The sequence below is a fragment of the Physeter macrocephalus genome, chromosome 4, assembly GCF_002837175.3.
Source record: "Physeter macrocephalus isolate SW-GA chromosome 4, ASM283717v5, whole genome shotgun sequence".
NCBI classification, from domain to species: Eukaryota; Metazoa; Chordata; class Mammalia; order Artiodactyla; family Physeteridae; genus Physeter; species Physeter macrocephalus.
In genome coordinates, this window is record NC_041217.1 from 44,415,116 (window position 1) to 44,432,930 (window position 17,815).

At 37.4% G+C, this 17,815-nt stretch overlaps 2 protein-coding genes across 3 annotated transcripts in view; one reads left to right on the forward strand and one right to left on the reverse strand.

Moving 5' to 3' along the window:
* Positions 1-5,423, forward strand: part of ZBTB37 (zinc finger and BTB domain containing 37) — a 12,978-nt gene extending 7,555 nt beyond the window's left edge. For both annotated transcript variants that reach the window (XM_007116168.1, XM_007116169.1), the window contains exon 5: positions 4,614-5,423. In XM_007116168.1, coding sequence (XP_007116230.1) covers positions 4,614-5,102 — 489 coding nt within the window. In that variant the 3' untranslated portion in view covers positions 5,103-5,423. The remainder of the gene's footprint in view (positions 1-4,613) is intronic.
* Positions 1-17,815, reverse strand: part of SERPINC1 (serpin family C member 1) — a 35,170-nt gene that overhangs the window by 4,864 nt on the left and 12,491 nt on the right. The window lies entirely within an intron of this gene.

Genomic DNA, 17,815 nt, shown 5'->3' on the forward strand with positions numbered 1-17,815 from the left:
AAGCCCGCGCGGCCGGAGCCTGTGCTCCGCAACGGGAGAGGCCACAACAGTGAGAGGCCCGCGTACCACAAAAAAAAAAAAAAAAAAAAAAAAAATAGTTTTTGAACACCAGGTACATATCAGGCACTGTGAAGTTCTGGCATATTCGGCAATGTAAAATTATCCCTGTGCTTACAGAGTTTACAATCTAGTAGGGAATTGCCAACTGGGAGAAGTGAAATGATCCACTTCTTCGTGACAGAGAGAACCAGGAGGCAGCCATTTTTGTCCTTGCTTCTTTTTTAGAGTATAAAGGAATAAAACTAGCAAAGATACATTGTTACCTTTGACAAGGACCTAATCTACATTTTATGCTCATTTATTTGCTCTTTTATTGCAATTTTATTGCAATAATTTTTAGGTGAAATTGATCATAATGTGTGAGTTTTCTGATTATGGTTCATGACAGATAACTAAAATACATTTACTTTCTGTTTGTGGATAATACTGCTATGACATTGTTTTCCTTAAAGCTAGGCAGTTTTTTTTAGGGAATAGGTATCCTCAAGATTATGAATAATATTGTGAATTTTTGTAATGTTTAATAATAGCTAACATTTATTGAGCTACATGAAGCACTTTCATTCAATGCTCATAGCAACCTATAAGGTAGATGCTATTATTATATTCATTTTACAGATGAAGAAACTGACGCACAGAGTAGTTAAATAACTTGCTCAAAGTCGAACAATAAGTAGGATGCAGGTTTGAACCCAGGTGCCAGCACCCTTAATTGCTGTAAAGTATAACATCAGGCATTCAGGGATATCTCAAGGTATTATTATCATATTTGATTCCCATGAGAATCCAATGGAATTGGCAAAACATATTCTAACATTTTTATTTTATGGATGGGGAAACTAAACCTCAGAGAAGTTATTCTATGCTCTGCCCATGGTCACCCAGGACCTTTTAGTGGGATAATCCCTCATTCTTTTTTTTTTTTTTTTTTTTTTTTTGGCTGTGTTGGGTCACCGTTGCTGCGCGCAGGCTCTCTCTAGCTGTGGCGAGTGGGGGCCACTCTTCCTTGTGGTGCACAGGCTTCTCATTGCGGTGGCTTCTCTTGTTGCGGAGCCCAGGCTCTAGGCGCACAGGCTTCAGGAGTTGCAGCACACAGGCTCAGTAGTTGTGGTTTGCGGGCTCTAGAGCTCAGGCTCAATAGTTGTGGTGCAAGGGCTTAGTTGCTCCACAGCATGTGGGATCTTCCTGGACCAGGGATCGAATCCATGTCCCCTGTATTAGCTGGTGGATTCTTAACCACTGCGCCACCAGGGAGGTCACAATCCCTCATTCTTTATGTGAGTTCAGTTTTGATCATCCAGGGAATTGGAGCAGAAAGAAATGTTACATGAAATAAATCAGAAATCATCTAAAGCCTTACTATTCGATGCTTGACTTCACATACTGCTTCCCAAACCTGCTGAGAACCACCTCTATTCTGTTGGAAATACTGAAGAGCATTGTTAGCTAACATGTGAAAGGAGACAATACACATTTCTAGATATTCAAGAAAAGGGTATAAGATTATTTGCTAATTAGATTCATTTTTCTCCAGTTAATCCAGAGTCAACTTTTACATATTCTCCTCTTTGCATTGTACTTTACCTCTGCTACACGTATGGAATTTTCTCCTGTATATTTAAAATGCTTATATAGGGACTTCCCTAGTGGTCCAGTGGTTAAGGCTTTGTGCTTCCAATGCAGGGGGCACGGGTTCCATCCCTGGTCAGGGAACTAAGATCCCACATGCTGTGCGGCCAATAAATAAATAAAATGCTCATATATATTTGTGTGTGTGTGTGTGTGTGTGTGTGTTTGTGTGGTTTTTTTTTTTTTTTTGGCTGTGCTGCACATCATATAGGATCTTAGTTCCATGACCAGGGCTTGAACCCATGCCCCCTGCAGTGGAAGCACAGAATCTTAACCACTGGACCACCAGGGAAGCCCCTATATATATTTGTGTGTGTGTGTGTATGTGTATATAAGCTTTTTACTCAAAACATTATACATAAAACATATATGTGCTATATACACCCACGCACACAAGGACTTCAGAAGTCATCAGGCTAAATAAATCAGAAATTTATGAATGGTGATATTTTAATATAGAATTTTGAATGCAAAGGATTTATAAATTCAAGATTTTTAAATTCTTCATTCAAAGGAATATATTGTTCCCTCTCCCTCCCAGCTTTCAGATAGGAGGAAACCATGTTTATTTCATATGTTAAATATTTTGACTATTTAGATTGTTCATGTTCAGATTAAGTAAAACAAAATTAACGTCTTACCTAATTGATATTAAGGAATTGTGGTTTTTTTAGGTGCTATAGTGGTATTTTGATTACATTAAGAAAAAGAATCCTCGTCTCTTAGAAATGCATACTAGAATATTTATGTATGAAATTATGTCTGGGATTTTCTTCAAAAATAATATGAAAAAGGAGAGAAATAGCTGAGGGTAAAGAAAAAACAAAATTGTTCATGTGTTGATAATTGTTGGGTGATGAGGAGTCAACACACTGTTGTGTCTAAAACTTATTAAAAAGTTTTAAACTGTATATCATTTTCCCTTCATTAAAAAAATTAAATCAGAAAAAGAAAGCATTTATTTTGCAATAATGTAAAGGGTTAGTAATCTAAGTAACAATAGCAGAGTTTTAATGCTACTTTTATAATAATTGCTTTTTTTATGTCTTGAGTAATTTTATTTCAATGCAAGAAATTTAACTTAGTGGGGAGATACTTTATAAACTAAGAGAAATTGGAGAAATAATATATAAATCACAGATTATTCTCTTTATTTATTTTTGGCTGCATTGAGTCTTCGTTGCTGCGCGCGGGCTTTTTTAAGTTGCGTCAAGTGGGGGCTACTCTTCGTTGCGGTGCGCGGGCTTCTCTTGTTGTGAGCACGGGCTCTAGGCGCGCAGGCTTCAATAGTTGCGGCGTGCGGGCTCTAGAGCGCAGGCTCAGTAGTTGTGGCTCGCGGGCTCTAGAGCACAGTAGTTGCGCACAGGCTTAGTTGCTCTGCGGCATGTGTGATCTTCCCGGACCAGGGCTCGCACCTGTGTCCCCTGCATTGGCAGGCGGATTCTTAACCACTGTGCCACCAGGGAAGCCATCTCTTTACTTTTAATAATCTGTTTAAATCAAACCACTACAAATAATAGGTATGTAAAATTAGATGATAATACTTCTGTGCAGTGTATTTTAAGGACACTTACCCTTACTATAAACAGTTTGAAAAGTAAATTAGCAACATCATTACGAATATGTATTTCTTCTACTTCTCTTTGTTTTGTCTGCTTTTTGTTCAGAGGGCAAAATCAGAAACCAAGTCTTTTTTTTTTTTTGGTGACTTTTTTTTTAATACTTATTTACTTATTTATTTATTTTGGTTGTGCCAGGTCTTAGTTTCAGCTCCAGAGCTCCTTAGCTGTGGCTTGGTGGCTCCTTAGTTGCAGCAGGCTGGCTCCTTAGTTGTGGCATGCAAACTCTTAGTTGCAGCATGTGTGTTGGATCTAGTTCCCTGACCAGGGATTAAACCCGGGCCCCATGCATTGGGAGTGCGGAGTCTTATCCACGGCACCAGCAGGGAGGTCCCAGAAACCAAGTCTTGTACTTCTTTCTCTGTGGCACCTGTCATTGTATTTGGTGGTCAGTAGTCACTCAGTAAATACTTACTGAGTATCAAATTTTGAAGAGGTTATAGGAGGGAATAACCAAGTTAGTAAATTCATATCTCAGCCTAGTTTCCTTTCCCAGCTCTTTTGCCAATTTTCTCTGAGGTCAGTTAAACTTTTATTAGTCTTTAGAATGAAGAAAATATGTTGGTGTGGTACTAAAATATTTTTGGGTAAAAAGGAATACTGTCACCTACAAATTATATACATTTTTATAAAGCTAGTTACTGTTGGGTTAAATTTTGGTATTAATGATAATGCCATAAATATGATTTATAATGTGCTTGCCATAATGTATTCTGTACTGTCAGATATAGTAGCCATTAGCCATGTCACATGTGGCTATTTAAATTTAAATTTTAGTTAACTGAAAGCAATTAAAATGAAAAATTCAGTTCCTCAGTCACACTAGCCTATTACACATGCTTAATAGCCATATGTGCCTGGTGGCAACTGTATTAGGTGGTGCAGATTATCAAGTATTTCCATCATCACAGAAAGTTCTGTTGGACCAACATTGCCTAAGTACCTACCTGATTGTCTAGACTATAATTGCAAATTAGAGTCCAAATGGATGTTATGAGTGGGCTTAGATTCTCCTATCACCATAAATTAAACATTCAGCAGGGGTTTAATAAGCATGCAGTTTTTCAGCCAGAAAGTAACTCAGATGTCCTGTTCTTTTATGGTAATGGAATAGAGTGGCCTCGATTTTTTTTTTTTTAATTTCTATCTTAACATCTTTACTTTTTCGTAGTAATTAATTTCCTATTTGGATCGCTACAAAAAATAAGCATATAGCTTAGTAACAGAGGTAAAAATAGATTTGATGTCTTTTACTATATATACTTAATAATATATATTCTTTCTTATTGTCCTCATCTGGTACAGGTAGAAGAGTCAGCAATGATGGGAGTAAGTGGCTATGTGGAGTATCTCCGAGAGCAGGAAGTATCTGAGCGGTGGTTCCGGTACAACCCCCGTCTCACCTGTATCTACTGCGCCAAATCTTTCAACCAGAAGGGGAGCCTGGACCGCCACATGCGCCTGCACATGGGGATTACACCATTCGTCTGCCGCATGTGTGGCAAGAAATATACCCGGAAAGATCAGCTGGAGTATCACATCCGCAAGCACACAGGCAACAAGCCCTTTCACTGTCATGTTTGTGGCAAAAGTTTCCCCTTCCAGGCCATCTTGAATCAGCACTTTCGCAAAAACCACCCTGGCTGTATACCCCTGGAGGGGCCTCATAGCATCTCCCCTGAAACAACTGTCACATCTCGGGGACAAGCCGAGGAAGAGTCACCTTCACAAGAAGAGACAGTTGCTTCTGGGGAAACTGCCCAGGGCTCTGTGTCCACTACTGGGCCAGATTGAAATAGCGAGGAGGGGGGCAGACCCTCTTCCCCTTTGGGCCGTAAGTAACCAGCATCAGGGCCATGGGCTGGTACTTAGATTCACAAAATGCCACAACACCAGATCAGAAGATGTAAGCAAGATGTTGTATCAGCAACATACACAAGAGCACTAGAGGCTCTTCCCCTCTTTCTTCCCACATCACACTTTGGAAAATAATCAAGCAAATCAACTTTCTAATTCAGGGATCAACAGCCTTGGTTTGTTAACTTTATAAAAAAAAATTTTTTTTTAACAAAACAGTGATAAATGATCATTTATCTACCAGTCGTGTTTGAACACTGTACTTTGGTCCATATCACCCTGGTGGCTGTAATTGCCCAGATCTGAAAAATGAAGCAGGAGCTTTGGTCATCTGAACCAGCCAGCCACAGGAGAGAAGGAAGTAATCATGATGGTGATGATGAGGGGGAATTTCTCTTCTTCCTTCCCTGCCAGAACAGGCAGTTTCTTATCTCAAGAAGAAAAAAAAAAAAAAAAAAAGAATCCCAGTGGTTCTTTTTATTTTGAAAGGTTAGATTAATCTTTGCCCTGACAAGGCGTCTGATACTTTGCCTGATTGTTTCAATGTATGCAGCCATCTTGGAGCAGTATTCTAATGGGCAGCATCACCTGAAGCACTTTAGGCACCTGGAAGTGAAATGAGCAGCGAAGTGTTTGCAATAGGTAGTTCTGCATCTGGGGGCGTGGGTGTTGTGTTGAGGAGGGAGGGAGCAGGGAAGGAAGTGTATTTGTTCTGCAATTATCGAACAGCACAGAGCCAGCCGTACTGCAACTTCCTGATCGGTATTTGTAAGCCATAGTGCTTATATATCTTCAAGTGTTAGGAAATGGCTCTAGTCCAGATGAATTAATGCATAAGGCTGACTACCAAAGTTTCATCCAGTCTCTTCGGCTCCTAGCTTCACATAACAGCAATATTATGCATCAAAAATGTCACTTTACAGTGAAATGAGCCTGGATTGTATTTTTAAATCTACAGGTCTCCATATTTGATAACTTTTATATGACATTTTAAACACATTTTTTTCTGCAATATTGTGGTTGTAGAAATTCAACACTATGCTTCTTACTGCAACTACAATTCCATTTCCTTCTACATATGTGATAGTTTATATTTTCAGTCCAATAGAAGAACCTCACTAAATCCATGTCTTGCGTCTGCAAACTTAGTAATTCGTAAACCAACCATCAGCAAATTGCTGATGACTCCAAGAGCTTTGCTTTTTAATAATACACTACAGGGCATTTACCAGAAAACATCATGCACAATCATGTTGCAATAAATTGATCAAAGGATCGATTTTAATCAGGTTTGGTTACTTAATCATTCCTAAGATTTTTTAAACTTCAAGGGACCTTTTTGGTAGTTCTGGGTATTTCTGAGATTCTTAATCCAGCACTGAGAGAAAGAATTTACCAAACATGTAGAGCTTTAGATGCCCTGTCTTGCGTGCAGAGAATGAAGCAGGATTATTAAGGGATGCAGGCAAGTAGATGCTTACAAGTTACAGTGCAAATAGAAAAGAGAAAAATCTCTAGCTTCTCTTAATTGATCATTAATTTCTTAAAGAGTATTTAAATATGTAGTGGTTTAAGAAATTGTTTTGGTGCAGGGGCATAGATGATTGTAAAAGAGATTTGGGAGAGGGGCTGATCATGCCTGAACTGTTGGTGAGCCATTTGTGAGAACGTTAGTAGTGTGCTCCCTTCCTGAGACTGCTTTGGGTATGTGACAAAGTGGGTAGGAAAGAATGGCGTTGCTTTGATGATAGGAAGTTAGAATGCAAAGGGTAATTATTAAGCAATCTGAGACCTGTACATATATATATACAGCTGCACCATATCACTAATGAACGGTTATTTTTTCTTCTGGTAAAACAATGCATCTTTTAATAGGAATGTAATAATGCTACCATTTGATTAGAGCCTACCCTTAAACATTATGTTGAAGCCGTATTTTGTCTTCAGAAGACATAGACTATGGCATTCTCCTCTTTAGATGGGCAACTGTATGATGGGGTGAAAACTGTCGCCTAGGGCCGTCTTAGGGACCAACTATGCTCTGTGGCATAGAAAAAGTAGAGTTGAAATTAGACTGAAATATTTAAGGAAACATTTCAGCTGGTAATCAAGGCTTTCAGTGGACAGATTTTGCCATTACTAAATAGGCAGGGAGGTGAGAGGTACAGAATATGCTGCTTTAGATGGAGCTTTTAAGCCTACCAAAAAATTAAGTCCATCCTACTTTTCAGAAGTATTATGCTGGAAAGTTCTTTATTGCTTTGTTAGTTCCTTAGATGTTATTTGAGAAAATAGAGCTATTTAAACTATTACCAAATTGTAAAAGTGAGGTGCAGTAATTTCTGTAAAGAGAAACTTTGCAGCATTTGTCAGTACTCCATCCAGGGTTAGCAACAAACATTTTAAATGCAGTAGGGACTGTCTGCTAGATGTGAAAATGCTATGAGTGTTTGATGGGTTCCCCCTCCCTTTTTATTCACTGCTAATAGGTTTTTGCTGTATCTGTACTGTGAATAGAGTGCTTCTCGGTCATCTATGACCACATCAGCACAATCCTGTTTGCTGGTTCTCTCCTCTTAACTGGCCTAGTGCAGAGCCATGAAATTCATGAAAATTCAAGCCAGCCTAACTTTTAAACAAATTTAAGTTTCTGAAAGCAGTTTCCCCATTTTAGTTAGAAGAGATATTATTCTAAATAACTATCCAAGATTCTTATCCAGGTTCACTGTGACATTGTCCTAGTTCTTAGCTAACATCACTGTAGGGTCATAGGAGTTAGTAGTGTTCTACCTACCTTAATGAATAGCTATATAGGTGTGTGCACAGAGGATACCTCTCTTAAGGATGTACTAAATGGACTTTAGCTAATGCTGAAAACTCATTACCAAATTTTAACTTGCACATGTCACCTTGTGAAGGGAACACCATTAGCAGTGAGAGCTAAATCATCATTAAGTACTTTAATGCCATGAAACAGCAAACACTGGGACTGTTTTCATTTATTGAGTAGCACTTAATAGCAAAGGAGCTACCCAATATTCTCAGCAAAAGAAGAGAGATGACAATATATTAATCTGCTTTCATTCTAAGAGGTACCTTTTATTCTCTCAGTACTCTGATACCAGTTTAAAATATGGCATTGGCATGAACAGTAATAGTGTACTTAGGCAGAAGGCTCTTTCTAATGACTTGTTCTCTCTTTACTCAGAACCATATTTACCTCTGAACTGAGTTGAATTTTACTTTATGTGAGTTGCAAACTACCCCCAAGCTATCCGTTATACTAGAGGGTCAAATCTAATCTTGAATGTGTAAAAATAAATTCATTCCTGAAGGATAAAAATTGGAAAAGAAGGGAGATAGCAGTTAAGGGAAGTTTTCTTGTTGTTATTTTTTGGGTTTTTTTTTAATGTTTCCAGTTCCCTCTACATCATTGAAACAGGGTTTTCCAAAGATGGCATGACAATAGAAATAAACCATTTTCCTACTAACTTCATAGTTGAAATCAGGCCTTGGTTGGAAGTGGTTTTATGGAAGAGTGAAATAGTGAACTTCATCCTTAATAGCTGAATAGTCTTTAGTCAAGAAATAACTTTTGAAAAGTTTTAGCTGTTACTTAACACTAATTTTGTTTTAACTGGTAAAAATGACATTTTATTTGATTGGAAGATCTAATTTAAAGAAATGAAAGCAATGGGTAATGGAAAGGAAATTAAATTGAACAAAGGTAAAAGTCTTCTTAGTCATAGTGGAAAGGCATTTAATCAGGAAGGAGTTGGAATCTTGGAAGTTTTAATTTTTTCAGCTGCAACAGACGTGGTTTTTTTTTCTCTTCCTCAAATGTTCTCCTTATCTGTATACTTACTCATTCAGTATTTTGTTTGCTGAGATTTAGAGGAGGGACAACTAGCAATTAAACCAGGTAAATCTCTTAATTTGAGAGGATGCCCTTTAGCAAAGTATATCTCTAGGATTTAGTAATTAGATCAAGTTTCAGCAAACCATAGCCCCCAGGCCAAATCCTGAGGTCACTTGTACTGTAAAGAAAGTGATAGTGGAATAGATCCACACCTATTCGTTTAGGTATTGTTTATGGCTACTTTCTGCAATAGTGGCAAAGTTGAGTACTTTGACAGAGACCACATGGCCTGCAAAGCTTGAAAACAAAAGTTTGCCAAGTCCAGAATTAGATTTTAAAGAATTACACCACTGCCTCTCAATTTGTCACTCTTGCCATTTTGCCTTTATAATAATAGTTTGGTTGAGGTTTTAAATTCATACTGCCATATATGCATCAGTTTCTTGAAAGAGGTTGCCATCTTTTTCTAGATCCTTGTCTCATTTGTGCTGCTTCTTGAATCCCATTGCTTTAAAGCATTTAGAGTAGGCCTTATGATTTGTCCTTGCCTTAAAGGTGCATTAAAATTTAGGATGGTAATTACAGATTTAAGAAAGTAATTTTTTAAAATAATTCCCATGCATAATAATGTAGGGTTAAATGAATACCATGTTTACATAAAGTACTGTAAGAAAAGTAATGTTTTTATAAGTGTTTTGCCATTTCTCTAAGTTAACATAATGATGATGATGGCAAGAATGAATTTATTCCCACTAGTATTAAAAATTAATTTCTGTTATGAATAGGTGGTTTGATTCTTATCCAAAGTACTGTTTTTCTAGATTAGAAAGCTCTACCCATTTCCTTTACTGTAAATCTTCATTTCCTCAAGCAAACTCACTCTGTTCCATGTGGGATAGTAAAAAGCCAAAATCTTCCTTTTTTTTTTTTTTTTTTTTAAAGTCAGTGTTTTGAAACATAATGAAACATCTGAAGATTTAAAGTTCTTTTTAGACCTACCTTCCAATTTCTGTTATTGTTTGTAATTCTTCTAAATCTGTAATGGGCCATTATGTATTTGATTTGTGAATGTTCATTCTTACTGTTCAAATAGCTTATTTATGCCAGATGTGGAAAAAATGGAAAATGTTAGGATGATAATAAACAGAATTCCTTGCAAGAGGAGAATATAATTGCTCCCGATTTGGAAACAATATATGGACTTCTGAGGTAAATTTATCTGGGCAAAGTGTTCTAGGCCATGCTGATACAATACAGTGGATTTGATTCTTACTTTGTTATTAGCTCTACCAAGACATACGAAGTTTGGATGAGTGACCTAGCCGCATATACGGCACCTCTTCAGTAGGCATTTTATTCTTAAAGTTGCCTTTTTTCTAAGTTGGATATTAGTAGGTTTTATATGTTACACTCTCCAAGTAATAGATAATCTTCATCTAGAAGGTTCCAGAATATTTGCATAGGTGATATCTGCCTTGTCTTAGAGCACTTATAGTAATAGTGAGTTCTTGAGATTTTGGAGTGCTGCTTTTCTGGTTAATTTGGGATTCTGATTAATCTGGGGTAGAGGACTTGTGAAAGAAATTGTCTTTAGGTAGCCCAGTGAATCATCTGCATCCACCACCATTTGAGGTCTTGGTAATAGATGTCATTTAAATACGAATCTGTTGAAAACAATGGAGTTTGCCAAGCATTATGACTTCTTTGATAATTATCAGTCTTATGTTGCTTTGCCTCCTTTGCTTTTTAGTGTCTGTTTTCACTCTTATTCTTAAGTGGTGCTTTTCCCAGGGCCAGTCTTTTTACTTTGCATTAAGTATGTTTTCTTGCTCAGGACAAGCCAAAGTTGGATATTTTGAGTACTTTCAAACCTGACTTAATTACATTCCAAAGGATGTAACTGTTGATAGGAACAGTGATATCAAAACCTGCAAGATATTTGTACAGACTATCCAGTTTTGTTGTGTAGGCAGACTATCTTTTCCCTTCATTGTAAGGAACAGCAATGACTTAGAAGGCAAATATTACCTGAAATATACATTATGTTCACAGAGCATGCATGTATAAGATAAATAAATTCTTATCTTACGTCTTCCCCATTATCTGTATAATAAATACCTCCCACAGTAACATAATTAAGAAAGGTCCATTAGCTCAAATAGTGGAAGTTTTAAACACAAAGCTTAGTTACAAAGGCAGAGCAGTTTAGGGGAAAAAAAACCAAAATAACACTTTTCTGATGCTTGCTTTTTTCATGTCTACTCAGTAAGTCCTGTTAAGGAAGCTAGAATTCACCACCCAGTTAAGAGAGATATTTGTTCAGTATCTCATATGACCAACAACACAATTTTATACTGTGAATTTTAGAATCTCAATTAATCCATAATGCCAGAAGTCAAAGTATGTATCTCATAGGGAAATGTTCCCTATTCTATGAAATCACTTATCTTAAATGGTGGGTAGCATACAGGACAATCTGTTCCATTAAGTAAATTTTTGTTCCATTAAGTAATTTTTGGTACCAGACAATCTGCTTGGAATTTGTATAACAAAATTGATTTTAGACTTAGTTTAGATGTGGCTTCCTATACTTGAGAGTCCTAAACCCACTTGGTTAGAGGCTGGTGTATACTTTTAAAAGCCTGCACTTTTCACTACAGAGATAAAAGATCAAAAAGAAGGGGACAGAATTAACCATACTAAGTGCTTTAGAGAAATAATTGCAGTAAATTCTCAAAATAATCCTCTGAGGTAGTAATAGTAGTAACTAAAAATAGCTGACTTTAAGTGTTTACTATGTGTTAGGCACAGTTCTATGTGCCTCACCGTTAACTCATCTAATCCTTATGACAATCCCATTAGGGTAGATACTGTTATTATCCTCACTTTAGAGAGAAAGAAACGGAGACACAGAGAGGTTGACCTAGGCAGTCTTTCACTACACTTGACATTCTTAGTAGACTATGTTGCCTTTAATAGGTGTAATTATACTACATTTTATAGATGAGGAAACTGTTGAGCCCAAGATTACACAATGGATAAATTGCAGAGCCAATATTTACCAATCTGATTCTGAAGCCCAGGCTATCTCCAGTACATCGTGTTAACTCTGTTTACTTCTAAGAGTTGGAGTGAACTAGAATATACAATAGCCAGTAACAGCACTGCTTTCAGTGAACTTTTAATTCAGGAATAAGTGATTGGAAGATTTCTTCACGAGATAAAGCAGTTGACCTCTGAGCAGATGTTGAATGATGAATATTTTCTGGGGATATTGCCCACCAGTTTAGAGGAGTCACCCATTTGGTAGTTCTAACTGTGAATGAGTGATTGAGTTACTACCAAGGCAAAAATTGAAAGATAGCATTCCAGTTATCTATTGCTGTGTAATGAACTATCCTAAACCTTAGTGACTTAAAACAGCAACTACTTTATATATCGCATGATGTTGTGAATCAAATTCAGGAAAGGCTTGTCTAGGCAATTTCTTGCTCCCTGTGGTGACAACTCAGGTCACTTGGTAGTATTCAGCAGGTGGTTGGACTGGTCAGGAGTGTCCAAGATGATCTCACATTCCTGACACCTTGGTAGGGAGGGCTAGAAGACTAGGCCCAGCAGGCCTCCTCTCCCTCTCTGGAGTCTCAGGGACTCTCTATCTGATCTCTCCATCATAGTAGTCAGAGTTATGAAATGGCAGCTCAGGCCTCCAAGAGGCTGGGCAGAGGATGCCAGTCCTCTTCAAGGCCAGGCCCACAGCTATCATAGAGTCATCACCATACACTATTGGTCAAAGAAGTCACTGGTCAGCCCAGATTCAAGGGGAGAGGAAATACCTTACCACTTGATGGAAGATGTGTCAAGGATTTGGGGCCAACTTTAATCTGTTATAGGTAGCATTAGGTTTTTTTGATTTGTCTTAACTCTTGTGTGTTCATTTAGGTCAGTTGTTTGTGCCATAGAAACCATTTCTTATATCTACCATGGGTCAGTAAAGGAGCTAGAAGGAGAATGAGACAAATACCTGGGACGGATTTCTTTAGCTTCCCACCCCCTGAGTTTCATTTATATTATAGCAAAATTTCCATTTTTTCTTTTGTTCAAGTTCCAAATTGTGAGCATTTGCCAGTTTTTTTTTTTCCCCTGTGAAGCCACAGTAACTGTCTATGCTAAACCAGAAATACTCCAGAGGGAATAAAAAGCTTGCTGTTACAGACCTTGATTTATTAGAGATGTCAGCTGTATTTAATTTACAAATAGGCAAGAACTCCTGTGGTATGGAAAATTTATATGGCTGCTAAATCTGTTTCAACAGGAGTTTCTATTGAGTGGCTAGATGGATTATATTCTTGAGATGATTGCAAGTTTTGCCTACATATCCTACACATCTTTACTGCCACCATACCACCTCTGGCACAAATTTGTGCTAGGATAATAGGTTCATTCCATTTATATTACCTTCCATATGGGAAAATCCGTTGCCCAGTTTTATAGTTGTTAATCTTTTAAAATTATCAGTTGCTATCAGCTTCTGTTATATAGAATAACAAATCATTGAATTTTTACTATTTTTGGTTAGACTTGTCAAATTTAGGATGCTTTATTTAAATTCCTGCTGGCTTATAAATGGACTTTTATTGCCTTCAGAAGAAATAACGGCAGAGAATGGATTCTGCTCTAAAAATGATCATCCCCAAATGAATACACTTTCTAAGAGAAGAAAGGTTTGGTATTATCTATCCATTCCGTGTGTAGTGGTTTCCTAGAGAATTAGTTGTGAGGGCTTCTTGCTGGTCATCCCCAATTATCATACAGTGAAGAGATCTCTGTTCCCCGGTCAGGCCTCAGGAATTACAAATACAGGATATAAAAGGGGTACTCAGGGCTGAAGACTTAATTTAGGACTCTAGAAAATGCTGGGAAGAGAAAAGAAAGACTTCGGCATTTGTAGTTGAATAACCAGGGTTGGAATGTTTGAGTCATTTAGGCATCAGGATTAATTAGATTTTATCATATAATGATTGGGGCAAATTTTGATGAATAAAAATAAAATAGCCTTAACATTTTCTTTTTTATACATATTTCCACTCTGCTGTACCTCAAAGTCTGCTCTTTGTGACAGAGAAGCCTTTGAAAATATACTCCCAGGGAATGAAAAATTGGTTCTAGGTACTTTTGCTAGAACCATCTTTGCCATAGTCAACTTTGCTGCAAGCATTTTCACCTTATAAATAATTCGCTGTAAGGCAGTTTTGCCATAAAAGATAAAAAATAAAAGAGGGACATTAAAAAGGACATAATGAAGCATGAAAATGAGTAACAAAATTTTTAAAACTTTATTGCAAAATACAAAATATTTCAATACCTCTAAAATGTGTGTAGATTAATGGCAATCCTGCACAAATAACTGACTTTGTGTGTTGTACCTAAGCACTTGTCTTCCAGGTCTTTCATTCTTAGTATTTTATACTTTTTTTTTTTTTTGCTTGTTGATTCATCTCCTCATTCAGCATTGTGCTTTTTCTTTTTGCTTAAATTTCTTCCTTCATTAAGAGAGGTATCAGTTTCCAAATACCAGGATGCATATTTGTAGCCAAGCTTTGTATTGCATTGTGAAAGCCTCTGCACCGTTGTTTGTTCTTGGCATTTTGTCATATGTCCATTCGTAGACTTTCCAAAGTTCTGTGGGAAATGTGGGTTCAACTCTGCACCTTTGAGGCTTTTGGCCTCTTTATCTTCCAACGTAGTGTTTCAAAACAAGAAACCAACTCTTGGGGCAAGTCATCATTATCTGTCAGCTCAATAAAGGCATCAGTAATGTTGCTAACTGGGAGAAATGCCAGTCGAAACCAAACTATCAAACCAAAAACTCATCCAGTTATTTTATCTTTTGTGGTAAAATTGTCTTATGACCAATTAGTTATGCTGTGAAAATGTTTGCGGCAAAGATACTTATAGTGAAAATACTGGACACTTGAAAAATATTTGATCATCTATGAAGATGCCTCTTATTCGGTTTCTTACAGCTCTTTGGGCTCTCCTCTAGATTCTCTGTGACTCTTAAATTTGAAATCATCTGGTGGTTGCACGAGAACTAAGTATAGTTGTTTCTTGAACAATGTGGGAGTTAGGGTGCCGACCCTCTGCAAGTGGAAAATCCCCCTATAACTTATAGTTGGCCTCCGTTTCTGTGGTTCCTCTGCATCCAGGGATTCAACCAACCACTGATGGTGTAGTACTGTAGTATTTACTATTGAAAAAAACCTGGCTATAAATGGACCCATGCAGTTCAAACCCATGTCGGTCAAGGGTCAACTGTACTGTGGTCTCAAACTGAAAAAGAACAAAGTCAGAAGAAAGGGAACCTGCAGATTGACAAAATACTTATTCTTTCTTTTCAGCATCACAAGTCTAAACCATTTAATAACCACATCCTGAGAAATTCCTTAAGGTTTAGATTTCTGCTTTTACATATCTTGTAGCAGATGTTTTGACATTTTTGAAGATGATCTACTGAGTTTCCTATAAATAGAATCCTAACTACAGTGGTTCTTAAAGAACCACTGCAAAAACAGAATTACAACACAGGGAACAAAGCTTAAAATGTGTTTCCTCTGGAAGCCACGATGCTAAATCAGGAGTCACTACGTGTGGCTGGAATCCACCTCTAGAATGGCTATCAGCCAGATAGGAAAGATATTTAGAATTTATATGGTATTTGATATTTTTACAAAAATGATTTTAAATCATGTAACTTGAAGTTTTAAAAAATGAGCCTGTTTTCTTTTTGGAAAAGTGGGCCAATAAAAATAACACTAATATAATTCAATTGTATATGCATGTGCATTGAACACAGAGTGGTATACTAAAGAAGTTCATGCAAATAACTTTTGTGGGAAGTTTGGCTATTTTCTTAATATCTTTTTTTCATAAATGTATGTTTATAAATATATTTACTCATCCACTATGACCTTGGTAGCTTTAGAAGCATTTTGTTAGCTGTATCATTGATTATAAAAATCAAATTCTTGGCATAGTAGGCTATGAGAGCTTTTAGTTGCTTTGTTTGTATTTTGGCTAAGAAAATTGTTTCTTGCACTTTCTATTTATAAAGATGTTATAACACTTTGCACCCACTTAGTGCAGCTGTTCTTCAGCGACAAAAGATGTAGGCGTTAAAGTGAAATGTATGTTTAGAAGCCTGGCAAAAGGAGGGATCTCGAAAGAACAAATTTGGCTTGCATCTACCTGAGAAAAGCTGGGGGTTAATATAAAATTTAGATTGAAAGTATCTGTTGGGCTAGGTGTACAGTTGCTGCAAGTTGCAATATCATTGTGAGTTGCCAGCTATGGGTATGTGATTTTATGTATGTATGTGAGAAAAAGGTGTCTGATGAAGGCAGATAAGTCAGTGTAGAAAATTCTACCTCTCATTAAAGACTGAGAATATTCCAAGATTGCCCTGTAGCCCCTTAGGCAGGAGGCTGGATTCCTCAGCCACCATCCACCCCATTCTCTTGTACTCGCTTCAGCTCCTCTACCTCTGAGCACTTGGCTGAAGAAAGAGTGTAGCTTTCTGTAGCAAGCAAAGGAAAGCCAGACCCAAAATATAGAGACTGCAGTATCTCACTTCTTGTCATGTTCAGATGTCAGTGGACACTGGTTTCGTTGCCCAAATCAAACAGTGTCAGAACGCTTGGGTTTAGTGTTTTATCCACTGGCTTCTATTTGGCAAGAGTAGCCCGTGGAAGTGGAGTCTTTCTGTTGTTTTTACAGGTGCACTCAACTCCTTTTAATGATGTGAAAATTTTGTTTGAATCCTGAGTTGTTTTTTTTTTTAATTTTTAAATTGCCATTTGCAGTCCATTTTGGGGGACTGGAATATCAACCATATTTTCCTGATAATGAGCCTTCTGCCAATATCTTAATTTGCAGTTTTGCATGCAGTTTTTTGGATGACCTGTTTTGCTTTTAGACACTCCGAAGAGAGATTTTTCTGGTTTTAATGCCAATACTGTTTAAAGTAGTCAGGATGGCCTGTTGTGGGTGTCAGGAAATTCAGTTTCGGAAGTAAAATGCCACTAGGCAGGCCACCTAATCTAAATGCAGTTGTAGCACTCAACTGATTTGCTGTTTGGGGCACAGGTACACTGAGCCAAGTCAGGTTACCTACCGTTTGAACATTTGTTACAGCTGAGGAAGGACTACTGGCCTTTTCAGAAATATCCCAGAATGCTTTCCACCTTTTCATTTCTAATGCACTGGCTGGTTGTAATTCCAAACAGGGATTCTCTGATTAGGAGTGAAAATGAGGGAGTGATCCATTTTCAGATTTTTAGAGGTTGGCATCTGTGTTTTAGGTACTAGCTGGTAAGTATTTACTTTCCTGGTGACTGGGTACGGCAAGTGACAATACAGTGTGAAATTCCAAATGAGACAAGCAGTACTCATTGGTGACAACTGGTATAATAACGTTCGCCCGAATACAGTATGAATGCTATAGGAAGATAAGCAGTAAAATCATGTGAATCTATTTACCACAGCTATTTTTTTTCTAACTATAGAATCATTGTCAGCCTATAAGCCATGCTCCTAATATCCTAGACTCAGGAATTAACTCCTGCTGGCTTATCTTTTGTTTGTGCCCAGAGTTTTGGCTTAGGCCTGTCCTGAGCTGTTTTGCTACCAACACATACTTAAGGTGCAGTATTACTAAGTCAATAATATACTGTCGGCAGTGCAGCCTGTTTTACAGCCAAAGTGATTTATTGAAATACAAAACAAACAAAAAAGT